Source organism: Melospiza georgiana, chromosome 6 (assembly GCF_028018845.1).
Source record: "Melospiza georgiana isolate bMelGeo1 chromosome 6, bMelGeo1.pri, whole genome shotgun sequence".
Taxonomy (NCBI): domain Eukaryota; kingdom Metazoa; phylum Chordata; class Aves; order Passeriformes; family Passerellidae; genus Melospiza; species Melospiza georgiana.
Window position 1 is genome coordinate 41,427,018 of NC_080435.1, and position 18,599 is coordinate 41,445,616.

The 18,599-nt window shown below is 45.9% G+C and overlaps 1 protein-coding gene across 2 annotated transcripts in view; it reads left to right on the forward strand.

Annotated features, from left to right (window-relative positions):
• The first annotated feature begins 9,997 nt into the window (after positions 1-9,997).
• Positions 9,998-18,599, forward strand: part of FLVCR2 (FLVCR heme transporter 2) — a 32,978-nt gene continuing 24,376 nt past the window's right edge. The window contains exon 1 of one of the 2 annotated variants that reach the window (XM_058026621.1): positions 9,998-10,300. In XM_058026621.1, coding sequence (XP_057882604.1) covers positions 10,013-10,300 — 288 coding nt within the window. In that variant the 5' untranslated portion in view covers positions 9,998-10,012. The remainder of the gene's footprint in view (positions 10,301-18,599) is intronic. The other variant, XM_058026620.1, reaches the window with a different exon arrangement.

Genomic DNA, 18,599 nt, shown 5'->3' on the forward strand with positions numbered 1-18,599 from the left:
AGGGCAAAACTGGTTTATTTTTGTAAAATAAAGATTGAAAATGCTTAACTCTTTGTTTCTAAAATAGGATTTGAGTTACTCCTAAGCCTGGTGTGATACAGTGAAGACACAGGCAGCAGGATGGGATAACTTGGGGCCCAGAAAGCAGCCCTGTATGCAGAGGAGTCTAACCCAGGGCCAGCAATCAGAGCCCCACTTTTAGAAGGGGGGTTCATGCACGTAGGCTGGGCAGGCAGAGGGGTGATGAGGTCCCTGGAGAGGATGGGTCCCTCTTTGCTGCGAGGCTCAACCTGGCTAAAGAGTGTGACATGCCATGTAGTACCACAGGTCTCTTCCCTGCTGACCCTCTCAGCTCCCTGCTGCTGGTGGCTATGCCTCCACATGCTCCCTGGCATGAGTGGAGGTGCACTGCCATGCTGTGTCAGCTTCCAGGTCTTGGTGGGCTGGTGGAGCCTTCAGTTTGGCCAGCGGCACAGCTGGGAAGGAGCATCATGCTGTGGAGGGAGCTGGTGGTGTTTTTCTGGAGTGCACAGGAGAACACAGGATCTAGCAGAACTCTTGCTCCAAGGTACCCTGCTAAGGAATGTAGCTGCAGCCTACATTCTTTCCCCTTGCCCGACAGTTACAGCTCCACAAAAGGCTGCTGCCCTATCTCATGCATTGAAACAGATGAAACCTGAAAGGTCACACAGGAGTAGATTAGTACTCCTCAGTCTGATTTGTTGGAAGCACAGGCCAGTCCATACAGGCAGTCTCTGCACCTTAGCCCACACCAGGCAGCAGCTCACTTATCAGCCCCACTCTGTACACAAGGCTGAACCACCTGCCAGTGGTTCTGCTGCTAACAGTGGCTCAGGACTACTGCCATCTTCAAGGAGCACCAGCTGCAATCTTTTCAGCATAGAGTACCACAAGTAGTGCTGCTTAGGAAGGCTTTTAAATGAGGGAAATAGACCAAATTTGTAGATCTCCTTCTTGCAGGCACAGAGAAGCAGCCTATTTCCAGATTGGTTTTGGCCCATCATCATAGCCCTCAAGAAGTGAGGTCTGTAATGTGCCATGCAGTGCATATTTTCTCTCTCTGCTTTGCATTAGCAAGATGATAACCAAATACTGTCTTGTCTTAGCAAGCTGTCCTCAGGATAGGTGCAGGTAGCACTGTGCTTTCTCCTGCCATGATCTGCTCAGAGGTTTGTGAGCTTCCTACCTCTGGTGTCTGTGCCAGCATGGGAGGCACTGTGGTCAAAGATGCCTGGTGCCAGCACACTGGCCTGGGTGCCACCACTTACAAAAGCAATGCTGAGGCAATGGGTGATTGCACTGGCCTGCCTGTGTAGCTCTAGGATGAGGGATGAGCACACTCAGGGAAGGACATAGGGAATGATGGTGGTTATTCCAGCCAGGTAGCTGGGTTTCTGTATATATGACATGCAGAATACATCTACAGGAACAATTTAATTGTGTCTTACACCACCCCTCTCTGCCAGATCTCACACCAGTAGGCTTCACTCTAACCATCAGTTCAACAAACACCTCCTGATTCCTTGCACAGCCTATGCTTTGAGCCAGTCAGGCTGCACAGGCTCTGCCCAAGGTGCTTTTCTCTGGAATTTGTCCCTTTAAGCCTGAGAGAGACAACTGACTCCAGCTCTAGATGAGCTTGTCTTTATAGGCTCTGTTTCTGCTCCTTGAGCTTCTGGTGGATTTTCTCCCAGATTTTTCACTTTCACTTTTGCTGTTCCTTAGGGTTCTGATGCTCCTATGCTTCCTGGTTTACAGTCAGAGAAAAAAGCTACTGCTACCTTGATTGGGTTTGCTGTGGAGGGCACTGCAGGCTCTTCACTGGAGGATACAAGAGAATCCCATTGAAGCTTGCAGAGTTGCATACATTAGAGATCTCCATCCTTGCTGCGACCTTTGTATTTTCTCCTGGCTATAAAATGCTAAGCTTTGTTTTAGCTGCAGATGGAGAAGGTCCTACTGTGAGGTATATGTGACCTATGCCCACACAGATACAAAGCCAATATTTCTGCTGCAAAGCTGCTGAAGTCTAGATCCTTCAGGCTGGGTGGGGTTTCTGTGTAATGCCCACAGAATTGCTAGACCCAGTCACTGGTAACGTCTCAGACACATTACTGCAACTCAGAACGAAAATAAACAGCCAGGGGTGACACTGGGAGACGAGTCTGCAACAACATCCTCTCCAAAACCTAAACAATATTCTTGGCATCATCAGTCAATGTGTCCTCCCTCTGCACGGCTGACTGTGAGCTGGAAGGCCTCCTACCTGTGTTGTGCTCAGCCATTCTGGCCAAATCAAGCCATTCTGGTGTTTGCTCTCTCCTAGGAGACACATCTTCCAATCTGACCTGGCTTTGCCCCAGTCTTGCCCACAAAAACCTGATCACAGAACATGATCTGCATGGTTCAAGCCAGTTTTAACCTCTGCTTTTTTCTGTAATTGTGAGGTCTCTGGGGGGCAGTCTCTCAGTTAGAAAGAATGGTTATCCTGGGAGAATACCCTTATCAGCCAAGCAGCAGGGGACAACATATTCTTTCTGCCCTTTTAAACAGTGCAGGGAAAAAAAAATCTTTTCCTAAGGCTATTTCCAGAGTTGCACAAACTGCTTGCTGCAGCTGTGTGAGGAGATTCCTTCACTTCCGTACTGGTGCTGTCTCTTGCTTCTCCTTCCCGGGCTCCCGGCCCCTCCTCAAGGCTCCTCACACTTTTCATTTAATTCATCTGCTTTTCATTTCTGAGCAGCGACGTGCCCGTCATCTGGTGTGGCCCTCACTGCTGCCCGCAAATGAACTGCAACGATCCTAAACGAGGAGCAAGGTGCAGGGAGGTGGCCAGGGCAATCACTGCCGAATGCTTTCGATTATCTGCTCCTCCCAGCAAGGCAGTTCCTGTAATTTTCATTTCCTTGGCATCTGGCATTTCTCAAGTGTTGTGTGCGTTATCTGGCCATGCCCAGCCTTCAGGAGCACTGAGTTGCCGGCTGCTCCAAGGGAAGGGGATGCTTCTGGGCACACAACCGGATACACCGGGAGATGTCCGGGCCTGTGGAAGCCTGTCTCTGCCCCAGCAGAATGTCAGCGCCTTTCTGCTGTGCTACAGAGCTCCTCACTGGAAACCTCTCTCACAGCAGTACATAAACGGGGCTCACAGGAGGCTGAGAGACTCTTCTCCAGGCGGGGAAGGGCGGGCAGCAGAGACAGCTCTGCCCGGCGAGCGCAGCCTGCGAACGCCGCGTGTGTGCTGGCCTCTGCTGGGCGAAGCCGAGCGCTCCCAGCCGCTCCCGCGCTCCTCTCGGCGCAGCCGCTTCGGTAAGGGACACACTGAGCAGCGCTCCTGCCCATTTCGCCGCGGCTCCAGAGTATTTATGCACTTTTGTTTCACAAAGCCCGTCTCAGAATTCACTTCTGTTAGAGCTGCCAGCCTGCATCAGCAAGAGGATAACCTCCTGCATGCTGAACCAAAGCAGCAGCCCACAGAAGGGACCCTCTCTCTGCTTCCTGCAATGATCATAGCGTACAAAGCAGCACTAGTTATACGAAAATGCTGCCTGGATGCTAATACTCCAGCGCACAGAGATCAAAGATCAGGAATCACTGCTGAGAGACAAAGTATTTTTATAAATCACAAGATGTCAAGAAGAGAAAAACCAAGGCATGCCATGAAATGGCAAGAGTTTCTCTGAGTGAATAACCCTGTGCTCACTTTGTCTGTGTTCTGCCACCTTATTGATTATTGATCTGGAGGAGATTTGAGCAGTGAGGCAGAGTTATATGTATCCATGAAGTTTTTTTAGGTTACTCAAAACCCCTACCCAATTAAATGTTTGGCAGCACATATTCACTGCTTGCCAGGGTAGGGTTACAATCAGTGTGTTAAGGTTAGAATATGAGACTATAATTTTTCAGCAGACATCAGCTCCTGAGAGTTCTCCTGCCTCAGAAACATCCACAGAGTGACAACACACCTTCCCCCCAACTCTTGTACCACTTCTGTGCTTTTTGCTAAGACACAAGCAACTTTTCTCCCCTCACAACAGTGGTGGTTTGGTGCTGTGGTCCTCAGAACTTTTCCCAGGTTTGGTTTTATTGCTGCAGTGTGAGTGAGAGGAAGATGAAGGACATGCCTGAGTTCAGCAGCGAGGCTACGCACATTTCCAGCACTCTTTTGTTATTAGTTAATGTCAGCTGCAAGCAATAGAAGATTAAAATCTTTTTCTCATGTCATTTCTCATGCCATGAACTAGTATGACCCACTGAGATGGAGGCTGGAGGATGCTGAGTAAGAAGGGCTTATATACTTCAAGCTTTGACATTTGGGGTTAATCTGTGACCCTGATCTGGACTGGGTGTGGAAATCTAGACTATAGCTGAGTTTTTCAGCTAACTCAATCTTTTTTCACTTCTTTTATTCTGAGCTGAGCAAAGAGAATCGTATCTCATGTGCATGCCTGGTGCTTAGTAGAGGAGTGAGGTGTGTTTGCTCCAATAAAAGAGCTCATGCACAGCTTTTCTCACAGCTGTCTGTATCTCCACAGCTTTTCACAAGCAAAGGTTGAGAGCTGGGCTTAGATACTCAAGCAGCACAGCAGGCTAACCACAGCTACACAGTTTTTAGATTAGAGCCAGTTCTCATCCGGCCTGATCAGAGGATGGGGCAGAGCAGGTTGGTACGTTTGCAGAAGGCCATGCAGAGGCAGCACAAGCACCCTGTGCCCAGGGGGGGTGTGCACTTACCAGAAAAAGGCACCTTTGAGATGCCTCGTGCCCAAGTGCTCTTCCATCCTGTGCACTCCTTCTACATCTTGTTCTTGCTGCAAGGAGGCAGCTGTGAATATTAGCACTTCAGCCATGCCCTCCCATCTACCCTTCAGAGTTCAGACTGACATGATTCACCCACACAAACATCACATCTGAACTGGACAGGGTTAAATTAAAGCCATTGCTCTGTTAAAGCCAGGCTTTGAATAGGGAGATTGGATTTGCAAAGAAGTGATAAATTCAAGCTGCTCTTGGACAAGCCCTTGCAGCCCAGGCTGGAAGGTGTCAGACTGGAAAAAATCCTGCCCCTGGCAAGGCCACACAAATCACCATAACTCTTTGTGGCCCTGTAAAATAGACACAGATGATGCATCCTCGCCAAAGCTCCCAGAGTGTGAGAGCTACACATGAAATATGCTGAAGTGGAGCAAAACATTATTTCCTTCCCCTGAGTTGTACTTTTGAAAGGCTTAAAGCTTTGGACAGTACAGGTTTGGTGCTCAAAGTTAGCCTCTGCACAACTTTGGTTGTTCTGAGGTCTGCAGTCTTCTTCAGATGAGATTTTAGACTGTGCAACTAAGCCATTGTGTTTTGTGTAGAGGAAAGTAATTTTTGCAAAATCTTTAGTGCTGCAGAGGTCGCCTGCTGCACTGTTATGAATGGAGTTGTCCATGACTGTTCATGTACCCAGATCTTCATACTGAAAATGTAACAGGAAAGATTCTTAAGGGTTTAGGGTATCAAAATAACTGTGTATCTAAACTACAGTAATAAATGAATCCATTGCCTTTAGTAATAAACTAATCCATTACCTTTATAAGATGTACTCTGGGTGGCTCTTGGGATGCAGAAAGCTCTGGGTGCCAGCAGAGGGCTTGCAGGGTTCCCTGCTCCATCGGGGCACACCACTGGCTTTGTCCAGAGCAGCAGCCCAGCCGGCCCATGCTTCACCGTGTGTCTCCAGCTGAGCACTGCGTCCAAGTGTGGCCCCCAAATGAGGGGCTCTGCCAGCTATTCGAGTCTTGTCATTTGGTCTTATGCTACAACTACCTAACCTCCAAAGAACTTCACTAAAGCAGTTTAGGTGTTGAACCCAAAAGAAAACCTTCTCTTTCCACTAACAAAGATCTTGTGTTCTTTCCTGCAATGTCTGTTGTGAAAAGTTGTGTGTGATATCTGCTGACAGTTCTTCTAGACCTAAATGCTGTCAGTCAAAATGTGATAGGGCCACCTAAGAGGTAAGCTAGTTAGGCTTTATAAGTGCAATGATGAAATTTAGAGGCACAAATAACAAGGCTGGCAGTTTGAAAGCAAGGGACATCTGTGATCCTTTCAGGTTAGAAAGCTCCCATTTAAAGGGAACCTAAAGAACTGCATGGATGTAAGATTTGGCAGATCCTCAAGTACTTGCTTGTCCTTAGCAGTTTTCTTCTTTTGTTCACCTACTCCTTGGATCTCTGAACCAATGTGGAGAGAAAAGACACCAAGGAATTATACTTTCCAGAATAATTTTCTACAATACCTTTGCACACCCTCCAAGCTAATTTTCCTCATCCATTTATATCACCTTGCTTGTCATTGAGGCCTGTTGCCATCTGGATTATCATTGCTGTCATCATTCCTAGCATTTGTATTTATTGCGTGGACTTTGAGAATAGTAAGCTTGTTGCAAGGCTTTAAATAAAGGAACTGTATGTACTAATTGGTCATAAAGGCAGCATACATTCCAAGACTGTCAGTGCTGGATTTCTTGAGATCAGTAGGGAATATTACAGAGGTTAGGTTCTACCTGATGGCCTGTATTCTAACACTTAATTTAGGTCCTGCTTCTTCTCTGATTTAGTGCATTCCAATCTTCACAGATACTTTTGGCTCTAGGATCCTATAAGCTTTTTAGCACTTCTGTTAATCTCCATGTAAAGGAGATTTCCCTCTAGCTTTAAAATCCACTTTAAGGGGTTGTCCTGAAATATAAATAATTTTTCATGGCTAAGAAATTTTTATATAAATATGCTGTGATGAGGGAAATCCAAAAGCAGCTGCTCTGTTGCTTCAAGAAGGGAAAGAGGCATGTGAGTAGAAACAGATGCAGCAATAGAGGAGGAAATGCAAAGCACAGGGGTTTTATTTTAGTATTTTATAATTAGAAATTGGCAAATTACATAAAGGGGTGATTGAGTACTTCACAGAGTTAGTAACAAAACAGCCCTGAAATCCAAGGACAGGAGTTCAAGGAAGTGTGGGCCTATAGGTATGAAAAGTCCTTTTCTGACTTGGCTTTGAGGAGCCAGTGTTGCTTCTCTGCCTGCTCAGTTCACTTGATAGGCTGCAGTCACCAGTGGCTGGGCACTGCTTTCATGCATCTCATTTCAGCAGAAGTCCTCATGTTATTTTCAGCAGAATCTGTGTTTTAGTCATTCTTGACTTCCCATTTGACTTTTCTGACAGGACTAAGGCATGGGAGCAAACGGGTCCTTGCTTGGCAGGCTCTGACTTCCTACAGATCTTATGTTGATGCTGAGTAAACCCAAGGATTTTTGAGAGAGATTTAGAAGCTGAAGGTGGGACAAAAACAAAACTCAGGATGACAGACTGTTTTTGACCCCAGTGTGGAGTACAGCTGGCAGGAGGCCAAGGACCCAATGTGTGTCTCAGTCATCTCCCATATATCTGATAATTTGTCTATTGTGTGTGTGTTCTTTTTTAAGTACTACATTAAGAAATTTAACTGTTCTCTGTGTCTCTCTGGTGTGTGACAGTATCTCCTTAATTCCTAATTTGTTTTCTTTATACTTTTACTGCTTATTCTTTTTCTAAAAACCATTCAGTCACTGATATCTTCCTCTTTGCTGCCCAGAGACCTTATGACACCAGTCTGCCATACAGTACCTAATTCCATTATCCTGCATTTATCTGAGTTTACAAATTAAAGATGCCATGGACTGTGATAATACTTTCAGTCACAGACAGCTAAAGCTACAGTCCCAAAGTCATTCTAGCCTTAATACAACATGTAGGTGACATATTTAAGTTAGGCTTGACTAACTCAGTAATGTCTTAACCATCTGCAAATTTTATTCCTTACAGTGCTAAAGGGATAATAAATGATGGTCCTCTGAACAAACCCGGATTGCCATCCTAAAAGTTGCCTGTACATTTATTTTCTTGACTTGGTTTTTCAACTGCTCTTTGATCAATGATAGTGATTACCTCTGTGCAATTTTGATTTCTGTATAATATTGTGGAGAATTTTATAAAGACATTTTCAAGTCTTATCAGCCCAGAAGTTAATCTTCTGTACTATCTCACTGTTTTATTGTTAGAGTTTTCAGACTAAGCAGTTGTTGAACCATAATAGTCTTATTCCTGCTCCATTTCACCTCTGCCCTACCTGCACGGCTGTCACTCATTGCATTCCTAATAACATTTAGATTATGAATTTGTTATACCAAATTCCTCTGTTTGTTCTGTTGTTTCAGTGCAGAGCTTCGAGTTAACTTTGGTTGCCTAATTTAGAAACAAATGGGATTGAAAACCTCTTTTCTGGCTTTTGCTTCTGAATTTGCCTCTCATATTTATTATGTAAAAGGGCTACATTATGACTATGCTGTACTGTTGTGAGAAGCACCCCAGCTGAGGTCCATTGGCAAATGGACTGTAGAGGGAGAGAGCAGGATGGTTTGCAGCTCTGCCCTATGGAATTTTGAGCAGAGTACATATGGAAGACTGCACTGGCTCTGCTCATCTCCAGCTCTGCTTCTGGCCACCTCTGGGAGTAGGAAACCCAAGCAGGTGAGAAGAAACAAGCTCTGTGAGGATACACAGCAAGAACAACTTAAACTGACATTTGTGCTCCTTGCAATCATTTTTGCAAAGCTTTTTTGTTTTGGGGTTTTGTTTGTTTGTTTTCTTTCATGGTAAATAAGAACATAAAGGCATCAAAGCTGTCTGTCTTTGCCCTTGACAGTAGGTAGATAACTCAGAGGACAGCAGCAACAACCTCTGACAGTGCTCCACCAAGTGTGTAAAAAGGCTATGTTATGATGCAGCTATCAAGTAAACAGAAGGCAGAAAAACTTCATTTTTTCATATTCTGTATTCGTTTCAGGAGTACAACATCCAAAAGACACTGCTCCCGTTTTTCCAAATGAATTTTGACTTGTGTATTAAATGCTGAAAGAAGGCTGAACACCAGCAAATCTTCGTCCTTGTGCTGAGGAATGTTTACGCAATTTAGGTAACATGATGCTAATTAAATGAACTGTAGATCATAAATGATCTCCAGGCAGGCATCTCCCAGTGGTGTGTTGCTCAAGTAATGGGAAAACAAGCGCTGACTCATTAACTGCAAATTCCTCATGAGAATGGAAACAAACACCACTTTTGGCTCTTTTACTTCAGTGACGCCGAGATGTTTTAATTTTCACTTCACTGGATATTTTCACTCTCAAGTGTGCCATGTTGTGAGAAAAACCATGAGAGGCCAACCCAAACGAAACCCAAACCGGTTCCTCCTCCAGGACTCCACCTTGGCACCTCTGGCGGCGTCGGGCACTGCCCACCGGCTCACAGCCTCCCCCAGATCACAGCTCTGCTCAGCCCACGTCCCGTTCATCTCTGCCGGCCGAAGCCTCTCCTGTCCCGGCCCTCGGAACGCCGGGGGAGGCCTCTCGGCGGGGCCGGGCAGGGGCGGGGAGCGGCCGTGGGGAGGGGTGGCGGCCCCTCTGCTGCGGGGCGGGCAGGGCAGCGGCCGGACCCGGGCAGGGCTGCGGCCCCGTCAGTGCCCCGGCGCTGTGGGTCGCGCCATGCCCCCCAGCGGCCCGAGCCCTCCCCGGCCTGGCGGCGGGGCGGGGCGGAGGGCGGGGAGGGTCGGGCCGGGGGCACCTCCCCGCGTGGCGGCCGCCAGTGAGCGCGGCGGGGGCGGCCGGCTGGGGTGTTTTGGACAGGTGGGGAGCTGAGCCTGGCCGAGCCGAGCCTGCCCGGGCCGGGCGCGGCCCACGGTGCCGGCATGGTGTTGCAGGAGCCCGCCGGGGCGCCGAGTCCGTTGACTGCGGCGGGAGGAGTGGGTGATGCCGCCGCCGAGGTGCAGCTGTCCCGACTTCGTTGGGCCGTGCTGCTGCTCTTCAGCAGCTACTCCTTGTGCAACGCCTTCCAGTGGATCCAGTACGGCAGCATCAACAACGTCTTCACGCGCTTCTACGGCGTGAGCCCCTTCGCCATCGACTGGCTTTCCATGAGCTACATGCTCATCTACATCCCCCTGCTCTTCCCCGTCGCCTGGCTGCTGGACAAGAAGGGCCTGCGCCTCATCGCCCTGGCCGGCTCGGCCCTCAATGCTGTGGGTGCCTGGGTGAAGCTGGGCAGCCTGAAGCCGCGCCTCTTCCCCGTCACTGTCCTGGGACAGGTCATCTGTGGCCTGGCCCAGGTCTTCATCCTGGGCATGCCCTCACGCATCGCCTCGGTCTGGTTTGGCTCCCAGGAGGTCTCCACCGCCTGCTCCATTGCGGTCTTTGGGAACCAGGTAATGGGCAGCTGCACCCCGGCTGGCTGCGCTTGTGGGGCGGGCTGTCAGCTGCCTGGCCGGACTGTGGAAGTGCTGAGGGAGCAAACCAGGGAGGGGTGAGGGATGCACAGGGCTGGAGGGCAGCCGCAGGGATAACACGAACTTACATGAAGTTCCCTCTGGAAAATGCATCTCGTATTTGGAAGGATGCCACTGGTGTTAGCCTGAGGGCTGATAGTGGGCAGAGGCAAATGGGACCTCCATCTACAAAGTTCAGGGCAGCATGGGGGTTAGGTATGATTCTGGCTCTGAGAGGGCTTTGGCTGAGGCTCTTCTCCAGTGCCCTTCACTTCCAGTATGTGCCAATCCCCAAGTCCAGGGCTCTGATTCGGTAGCCTGGGGGGGAAGGCACAGTGCTGAGAAACTGCTTTAGGCAGAGTGCCTTTCAAACCTGCAGTTGCATCTGGACTTGATACTGCCATGTCCTCTTTCTGCTGACAACTAGATGGGACAAAGGAGATTAGCTTTCTGCTGAAAGCATTGTCATTGGGCTCTGGAGGAAAAGGACTTTAGCACTTTCATACCTCTTAAAAGTAGGTACAGTGTTTACACAAGCAGTTGCTCTGAAAAAAAGTTCCATCAGGCCAGTGTGAGGTCAGCTCCTTGAGCACTCTTTTACCAATACAGGTGTCTGAGGCCAGTGACCCACACTTGCTCAAGGTGTGAGTCTCTTTTCTTGTATCCAGAGAAGATAATTTTTTACACAGCTTTGAAAGGATCAGGGAAAATATCTTCCTGACCCTTGCACCGGAACACCTGCTCATTCAGCTGAATGAAGTAAATAAGCTAATACTGATGCAATGAGGCATAAGTGAGCCTAGCTATGCAGCCCTGACCCAAAGAAGAGGAAAGTGGAACGTGGCATTGGCTCCTGGGCCTGTGCTCCTTACTTTGAGATGCAGTGTACTCCTCTGCATGTGACACTGTGCTGCACCCTGGACCGTTCAGCCTGTGAGTGACTGCCATTCTGATTTGAGTGGTTTTCAGTTCAGGTAGCTTCTAGTGCAGACTGATTCTTCCTGTGCTTCCGTATTTACTTAGGTACTGCTGCGGTAAAAAGAGGTGAATGCTTGGAGAGGGTATTCGAGGAACAGAAGTTTGCAGAACAGCACTAGGGAATTAAGGGGACTGCTTTACATCTTCAGGAGAGAGAAAACATACTTCTCTTTACTTGAGTGCACCTAAGCTATCCTTTTTGCTCTAATCATCCCTTATAGTGGGCTGTTTCTTTACGTGTTTTTAAATGAATCTTTAGAGTGGAACTTGGCATGAGCAAATAAGTAACTGAGCATTTTGCTGTCAGACTTAAAAAATTATTCAGGTGGAGTTACACAACAGTGTGCATTAGAAATCCAAACAATGAGGCTGTCTGCCTGTGTGGAGTCATGAGCATCCCAAAAGGAGTGGCTTAGTGTAACGGTTGTGAAAAGCAAACTTTAGCTGCCCTTTTGGTGCTCCACACTGCTCTGGTGGTTGCACTGACACGACAATGAGACCTCAGTTCAGTACATAGACTTTGCTTTGTAAGCCCAGACTTTCCTTTTAGACAATCAGAGAAGTCAGAAATAGTAGTGACTAAAGACAGAGTATACTCCATAGGGAAGACCTATTTATTCCCATAGTCAGGCATAATCCCAGTGAATGAAAACTAGCTATTTTGTTTATTGGTGAGGTTGGGCAGGGAGAAGAAATAGAGGCATACATTTTTTTTCCTGACTGTAGTTAAAGACTGTATTAGAGAGTGTTAGCAAAGGGTATAGTGCAGTGGTTTTGTAATTGCAGTATGGTAAATTATTCCCTATGCTCGTTTCTCTACAACTGCATGGTCTTCCTTTCCTTGCCATGTCACTTAGTTTAATTATTATTATTATTGAATACCAAGCAGTGTTGTCCCTCTCCATTAAGAATTGCAAGCAACTGCATGAGGAAGTAGGGAAGTGTCACTGCTTCTTTATTTGGTATACCTGCCCTCTTTCTGCTCTTGTTCTCTTGGCCCCAGGCTGCACTTCAGCAGTGCTGTCCTGAGGGAAGCCCTGTCGGGTCTGCCAGGGCCATGTTTGCTCAGGACACCGCCTCTGCTTGCTGACTGATGGTAACCTTCAAGCTCAAAGTTAGCCCTGAAGAGTAAATGATTGAATCAATCAGACCAGGTGTTAAATGCCCTTTAAAAAAAACAATCCCTCGTAAGGTATTAGAATCACCTCACTTGTTTCTGGCCATATGTTGGCTGTGGTATCTGAAGTGCAAAAACAGATTAGATTGAGCACTCTTGAATCAGTGCTGAGAGCTTCTAGAAGAGTGTGAGCACCTGTGAATGTGATCATATTCTCTTGTTTACCCCCTGCTGGTTTTCATGACATTTTGCTTTTCCACATTTTAACAGGAAGACACATAGGTGTTTTTCCATTCTTTTTCCTTGTCGTGGAAACTCATATGTGGGGAGGTATAGAATAAAGTTTGCCTATAAGATGCCTTGGCATTAATATATTAATGTTATTGGAATACTACTGGCTTCTCATTGCGTAAAAGACTAGGAAAAATCTATATGGGGACTCTTCCTCATGCTGAAGATCTGGGGTAAAGAAGCAGAAGTGTTATGGAGAGTTCACTAATGTTCTTCAGACATAATTTAATACTGGCAGGGATTTGTCTGGCATTCTTATGAAATGCAGCTGTCAGTAATAGTGTCCTGCTACATCAGCAGTGCTCCCTGTGGAGCACCTCGGTGCTGGATATCTGTGTGAAGTCCCACACACGAGGTGGGTAGGAGACAGCAGTCTGAGTAAGGCCATGCTGTTTCCATTTAGTTGTATTGATTCATCATCTGTGTCCCTGTTTGGGACTGTGGTTCACACCTGGCAGGCAGCAGCAAACAGGCTTCTGACCTTCTGTGCTGATGGCAGACTGTCCGTCCCTCTCGCTGGGGACAGGACTGCTGTGGGAAGGAGCCTGAGACAGTGGCATTGGCAGGAGTGTGTGCTTGCTGGAGCAGCAGGTCTTGCCCCTCCATTGAGCACAGGTGCTCTTCTGGAATGTGGGGATGAGGAGGCAGATTGTCCTTTGGCATGACAGAACTAACATGCTGGGGGGATGTTTAGGTAGTGAGGTAAGTTTTTGTGGCATTTTGAAATTGATAAGCGGGAGTCTGATGGCCAGTTACCAGCTCTATGCTTCAGCTGCCATGGTGCATGCTGAACTGCTGTGCCTGGCTTTTGTGCATATCTCACTCTTACTAGTTTATTTGGTGTGAGATATACATAAAACCCAAGCACAGCAGTTTGTCACTTGATGGGCAAGGGGCATGGACAGCATTCAGAGAAGTATATAACTGTGTTGCACACAGACAAAGAACATTTGTGCATTTGATTTGTATTGCTTTGCCACCAGTATTGGGTTTTCTGTTGGTTGAGAGAGACCTTGTTCCTGTTTCTTGCTGTTTTGACAAAGAAACAAGCCACTGATAGGCTTGGGAGTAAGGATGTGGGCCTGGTAAATTATCTTTTTGCAGTAATTTTGCCTTTTTTTCTATTTTTTTTAAGCATGGCTTGAAAAAAAGTGATGAGATTTGGGAGGAAAGAAAACTTCAGCCTTATATTAAGCTCTGCTTTAGAGAAAAAATCATGCAGCACCTTACTGATCTTAGGATCTGTCCGTGTTCTGATATAGTTGCAATGTGATTTTAGATATTTAGGGCTTTCATAACAGAAACAGCCTGAGGCAGAGGTTTTAGGTGGTATCTGCAGCCTCTGGGAGTGCCAGTCTTGAAGTGTTTAGATGATGGCTTTTGAAATGGACAAACCTGGTGATAAGCTGTGAATTAAATTCATGGAAATGTTCTCTCTGTCACTCCTGGAGGGTCCTTTCATCTGTTTTGAATTGGGGGAAAGAGTCTGCCTGGGGTAGTGGCTGAGGTGGGTTTTGCCATGTAGATGGGTCTGCAACATCTGAATAGCCATTGCTTATGAGCTGGTGATCCTACAGTGCTGTTTGTGCTGCTCATGTGCCATTGTTTGATGCCTCACTGATAACTTTCTTCTGTACCTTTTGCCCTTCAGGGAAGGCAGCATCTTAAAGTCTAAGAAGCATTTTGGAAAGGTATCATGTCCTGTGGAGTCCCTGTCTTCCAGTCTTAGAGTGGACTTCTAGATCTTCTTTGGCTGCTCTGTCTCTGCTAGAGGATTCCCATCCCTTCAAATGATTCCTTGTTAGAAATATGGACAGGATCTACCTCACAGCTCTCTAGCTTGGCCCTGATTCTCTCAGTTTTAGCTATCAGAATAGAGAGGATTTTAGTGGCAGTAGCTAATGTTGGCATAGTTGCTTGTAGTGATAGTAGTTAATGGTTGACATTCTCCAGCCCTGTCTCCTTTCCCTCCCTGACAAAAAAAGAGCAGGGTGGATCAGAGCACTTGGATCTCAAGGAGTGCTCCATGGCTAACTCTCCAAGATCCTGGATGTGGCTCAGTGTGGGAGGGTGTGCTGACCAAATAGCAATGTGGCTTTTGCAGGAATGCCTCTGTTTCTATAAATGGACATGAGAGCCTGAAATGAACTTTTTCTACCCATTTCATCTGGTGCTCCCTTCCCAGACAGGACAGCTGCCTTTGGTGTATTTCTCTTTCTCTCAAAAGAACTTGTCTTTTGGGTTAAGTTCTGCCTGGGAGTTTAAATGAATGTCTGCAGTGTTTCTGGGAGGCCCAGCAAGCACCCTCAGCACTTGCCCTGCAGGATATCCAGGATTGCTGTGCTAGGTGACTGGAGTAGGTCCCTGACCAAAGCATATCCTCACTGAGGATTCCAATAGCAGCTGAGGTAGCTGAAACCCTTCTGTTTTGTTCTCCCTCCTGTCCACTGCTGTTGTTTTGCTGTGTTGCATATCTTTCCCAACAGACTGGGGGAAGGTGCATTCAAGACTGCCAGGCCCTGAATGACTTGCACAGGGGAATTCTGACCGGTCTTTGCTGTACAGCATTGCACCATATGGAGCATTATGAGATGATGCCACAGAAGCAGAAGTGTGATGTGGAAGGGAGTTTGCTGTGCTTGCACTTGAGCTTTGGTTGTGCAAGTGGGGTTTGGAGAAGCAAAGTGTCTCTCACATTAGGGGGAAAGTAAATCGAGCTTAAGCCCTGTCTTTTCTCATCACGAGGCTCCATTACAGTTTTTCCTTCCACAACTTGTGTGCTTCTTTACTTTTTCTTAAAACACTGCAAGAAAGTTATGCAAACTGTGCAGAAATGTACACTGGCTTCCGGACTATCTGGATTTCAATAGGCTTTTCTAACTTTGCTGTCAGTGGTATGGAAGAAGCATATTCTGAGCACCAATTCATACAGTAAGTTTACTGTATAGGAACTGGCAGCTTCTGCTTAAACAGCACCTCAATTGGGCATCTTCATTTTTCCTGTAGCCTTTTATATGGCTGCGACCTGTGCTGATAGCAAAGTATTGGGAAGCCAATGTGCAGTTGGAAGGCACAGGGTGTGAGAAGCTGTCTGCTCTCTGCAGGTCACAATACATGAATTATAAGGTCAGAAGGTTCAGCTGCCCTGGTGAAATGTCATGGTTACAGTTTGAGGGGCACCTGTAGTTAGAAAAGGAGGGAGAGCCTAGGACAGAGCTTTGATACACAGATAAGAGTATAAGAGGATCCTGTGCTGCCCAGAGCTCTGGAATAAGCATCTCAAAGGAGTTTGACAGGGTGAATCCAGATGGAATCTGGGGTGTATCCTACTCACTCTCCAAAGTCTTGGCTAAGACCATACTGAAATCATGGTTTCTGAAAAGCCTGTTGTATTGGTGTTTATCAAAGCATACATCTTTTGATTGCTACACTTTCTGTCCACTTGGCCAAACCAGCTGGCTGCTGGTTTCAGGGTTTCCTGGGACTTCTGTTTATGTTGAGCCTCCTAAAAATTAGCATCACTTTTCTCTTCCTCCCTTCGCAATTTGAATATTTGGTAACAGACCATTTGGTATGTTTTTATGCCAGTAGTGTGGATTTTCTGTTGAGTTGTTCTTTTGAACTTGTAATTGAATACCAACTGGTCCTGATGCCTCATAGAATAAATTAGTTTAAAAAATTGAGTAAGATCTTCCACTCATAAGGCATCATGTCATGAATGATGGTCCAAGACCTCTTTCTTGAATGTTCTCCTTCCACACTGATCATCTTTTGACCCTTCTGTCAGGATTCCTGATTTTGTTGTGTTTGAAGAGTTTTGACTTTGTAAAGCTGTTCTGGTGCTTCTTTTGGCCTAATTATGGTTTTGCTTTAGCTTGGTCCAGCTTGCTGTCATTTTTCTTTGCTTGAAGGAATAATGTCCAGTTTTAGAGCTGGTGGTTTATGTTCTTGTTGGTGGTTTATTTTTTTGTGGTTTTTTGGAGGGGGGAGGTTTGTTTGTTGGGTTTTTGTCTTTATTTTTTACTTAATTGTGGTTCCTTTATTCTAAAATATTTTGCTAATATTCTCTAGGCTTACAGTGAGCCTCTGACTTAGTGTTTTTCCACAATCCTAGTGACATTTAAAAGCATTTAATTTCTTAGCATTTTCTTCTTCATTTCCATTTAACACACTTTTTTTCCTTTTAGGCAGCTTCCTCTTTTGAGTTATATATTGCTGTAGTGTTTTGGAGGGTGTTTCCTTTTTTTTGGTCACTGTTGCAAGGCAACTGAATTTTAGTCCAGTACAGAACCATTCTGTAATACTGATCATAGTCACACTGCTGTTCTGGGTTGAAATCACAAATTGTGCTGCCTCTTATAAGTTTTCCTCAGAAGAGGGTATTTATGGAATCCAAAAATGCAGTCTCTGCATCATCCCTGTCATGATGCTTATTTAGCTTGCAAGGGCATTGTCAAAATTTCTAACTGTTGTGTATTTTTGCTTTTGCAGCATCTCTCTGTCTTTTAACATTTTAATTGACCTTCTGTATTTGGTGGTCCCCTCTGTCAACATTTATACCTACTTATAGGTAGGTATAATGGTATATATGGAATTTTACAGGGCTTCTGTGTTCCTGCTGCTGACTCGTAGTTTTCTTTGAGGTGGAGGTCCACTCCTGCACTCCTCCATTGATCACTCATTTACAGTTTTTATGCTGATACACCACTGGTTATCTTCCTTCAGGAGACTCTTGGCAGCTAACCTTAGACATGTCATTTTCTGTTTCAAGACTTGGGGCACATTTATACCACCTTCTTAGCTACTTGCTCTTGGTTTTGTTGCCTGTTCTTGAGCACACTTAAATATTGAATATAATGTTGTTGTGATCCTTCACAAAATTCAGGTAGGAAATACATTCCTTCTATCCTTTACTAGTCTCTAAAGAGTAAGTCATCTGAACAGTGCTCTCTGTTGTAGTTGTTGACTTTCCAGGTAGTATGTTTAAAAATTACCCCAAAGTCTTATTTTAATAAAGTGCCAGCAGCCTGATCTCTTGGAGAGATCCTCAGAGATCAGGACAGTGCTGGGTGTTTTGGGTGAGAGGATTCTGAGTGATGAACCAAATTTTGAGAACAAGCTTATCTGTATAGGTATTGGAGACCTATCTGCCTGTATAGAGGTTGGAGATGCAAGCTTAGTAAGAGGGTCCATTATGATCCCTTATGACTGATGGTGTCTGTGAGCAGGGTAGCATGGACTTTTACAGAACTAACCTTATTTTTGCATTGCTTTATTTTCCCTGATGTGCAAGGTGTGTAGAAGGGAGACGTGATTTTTCCCTTTCTAAGGTATCTTTTACATTTTCTGGTTAATTGGTTACAGTGTTTCTGTGGGCTGATGGTAATGTGCACACTGACCTGCTGAAAACCAGGCTAAAAATCTCCTTGTGAAAGGTATATGCAGTGTAATAGTCATCATGTTGTTGAGAGCTTGTCTTCTTTGCTAAAAATGGTATGAATAATCCAGGGTCAGTGAGTGTTCAGGAAATCTTCAGTTTTAGTCAAGTCAAAGGGCCTTATCTTCACTGATCAAGAGAATGAGTTGCTCTGAAATATAAAATGTAGCTCCTATTGCTATGATTTTTGTTCATTCTGCTACCTGATTCTTATGAAAGGCATAATGAAGTTTTAATGGATAAAAGTTGCTTCTTTTTGGGGGAGGAGAAGAGAAAGCACAAAACATCTGTTTGTGGTTAGAAAAGTTGTTCAGGAAAGTCCTTCTGAAAAGGCCAACAAGTAGTTCAAGAAAGCTGCGTGGGTCTGTGGCCCATTGGGTAAGTGATGACTGTAGGACCTCCCAGGAAAGGATTTC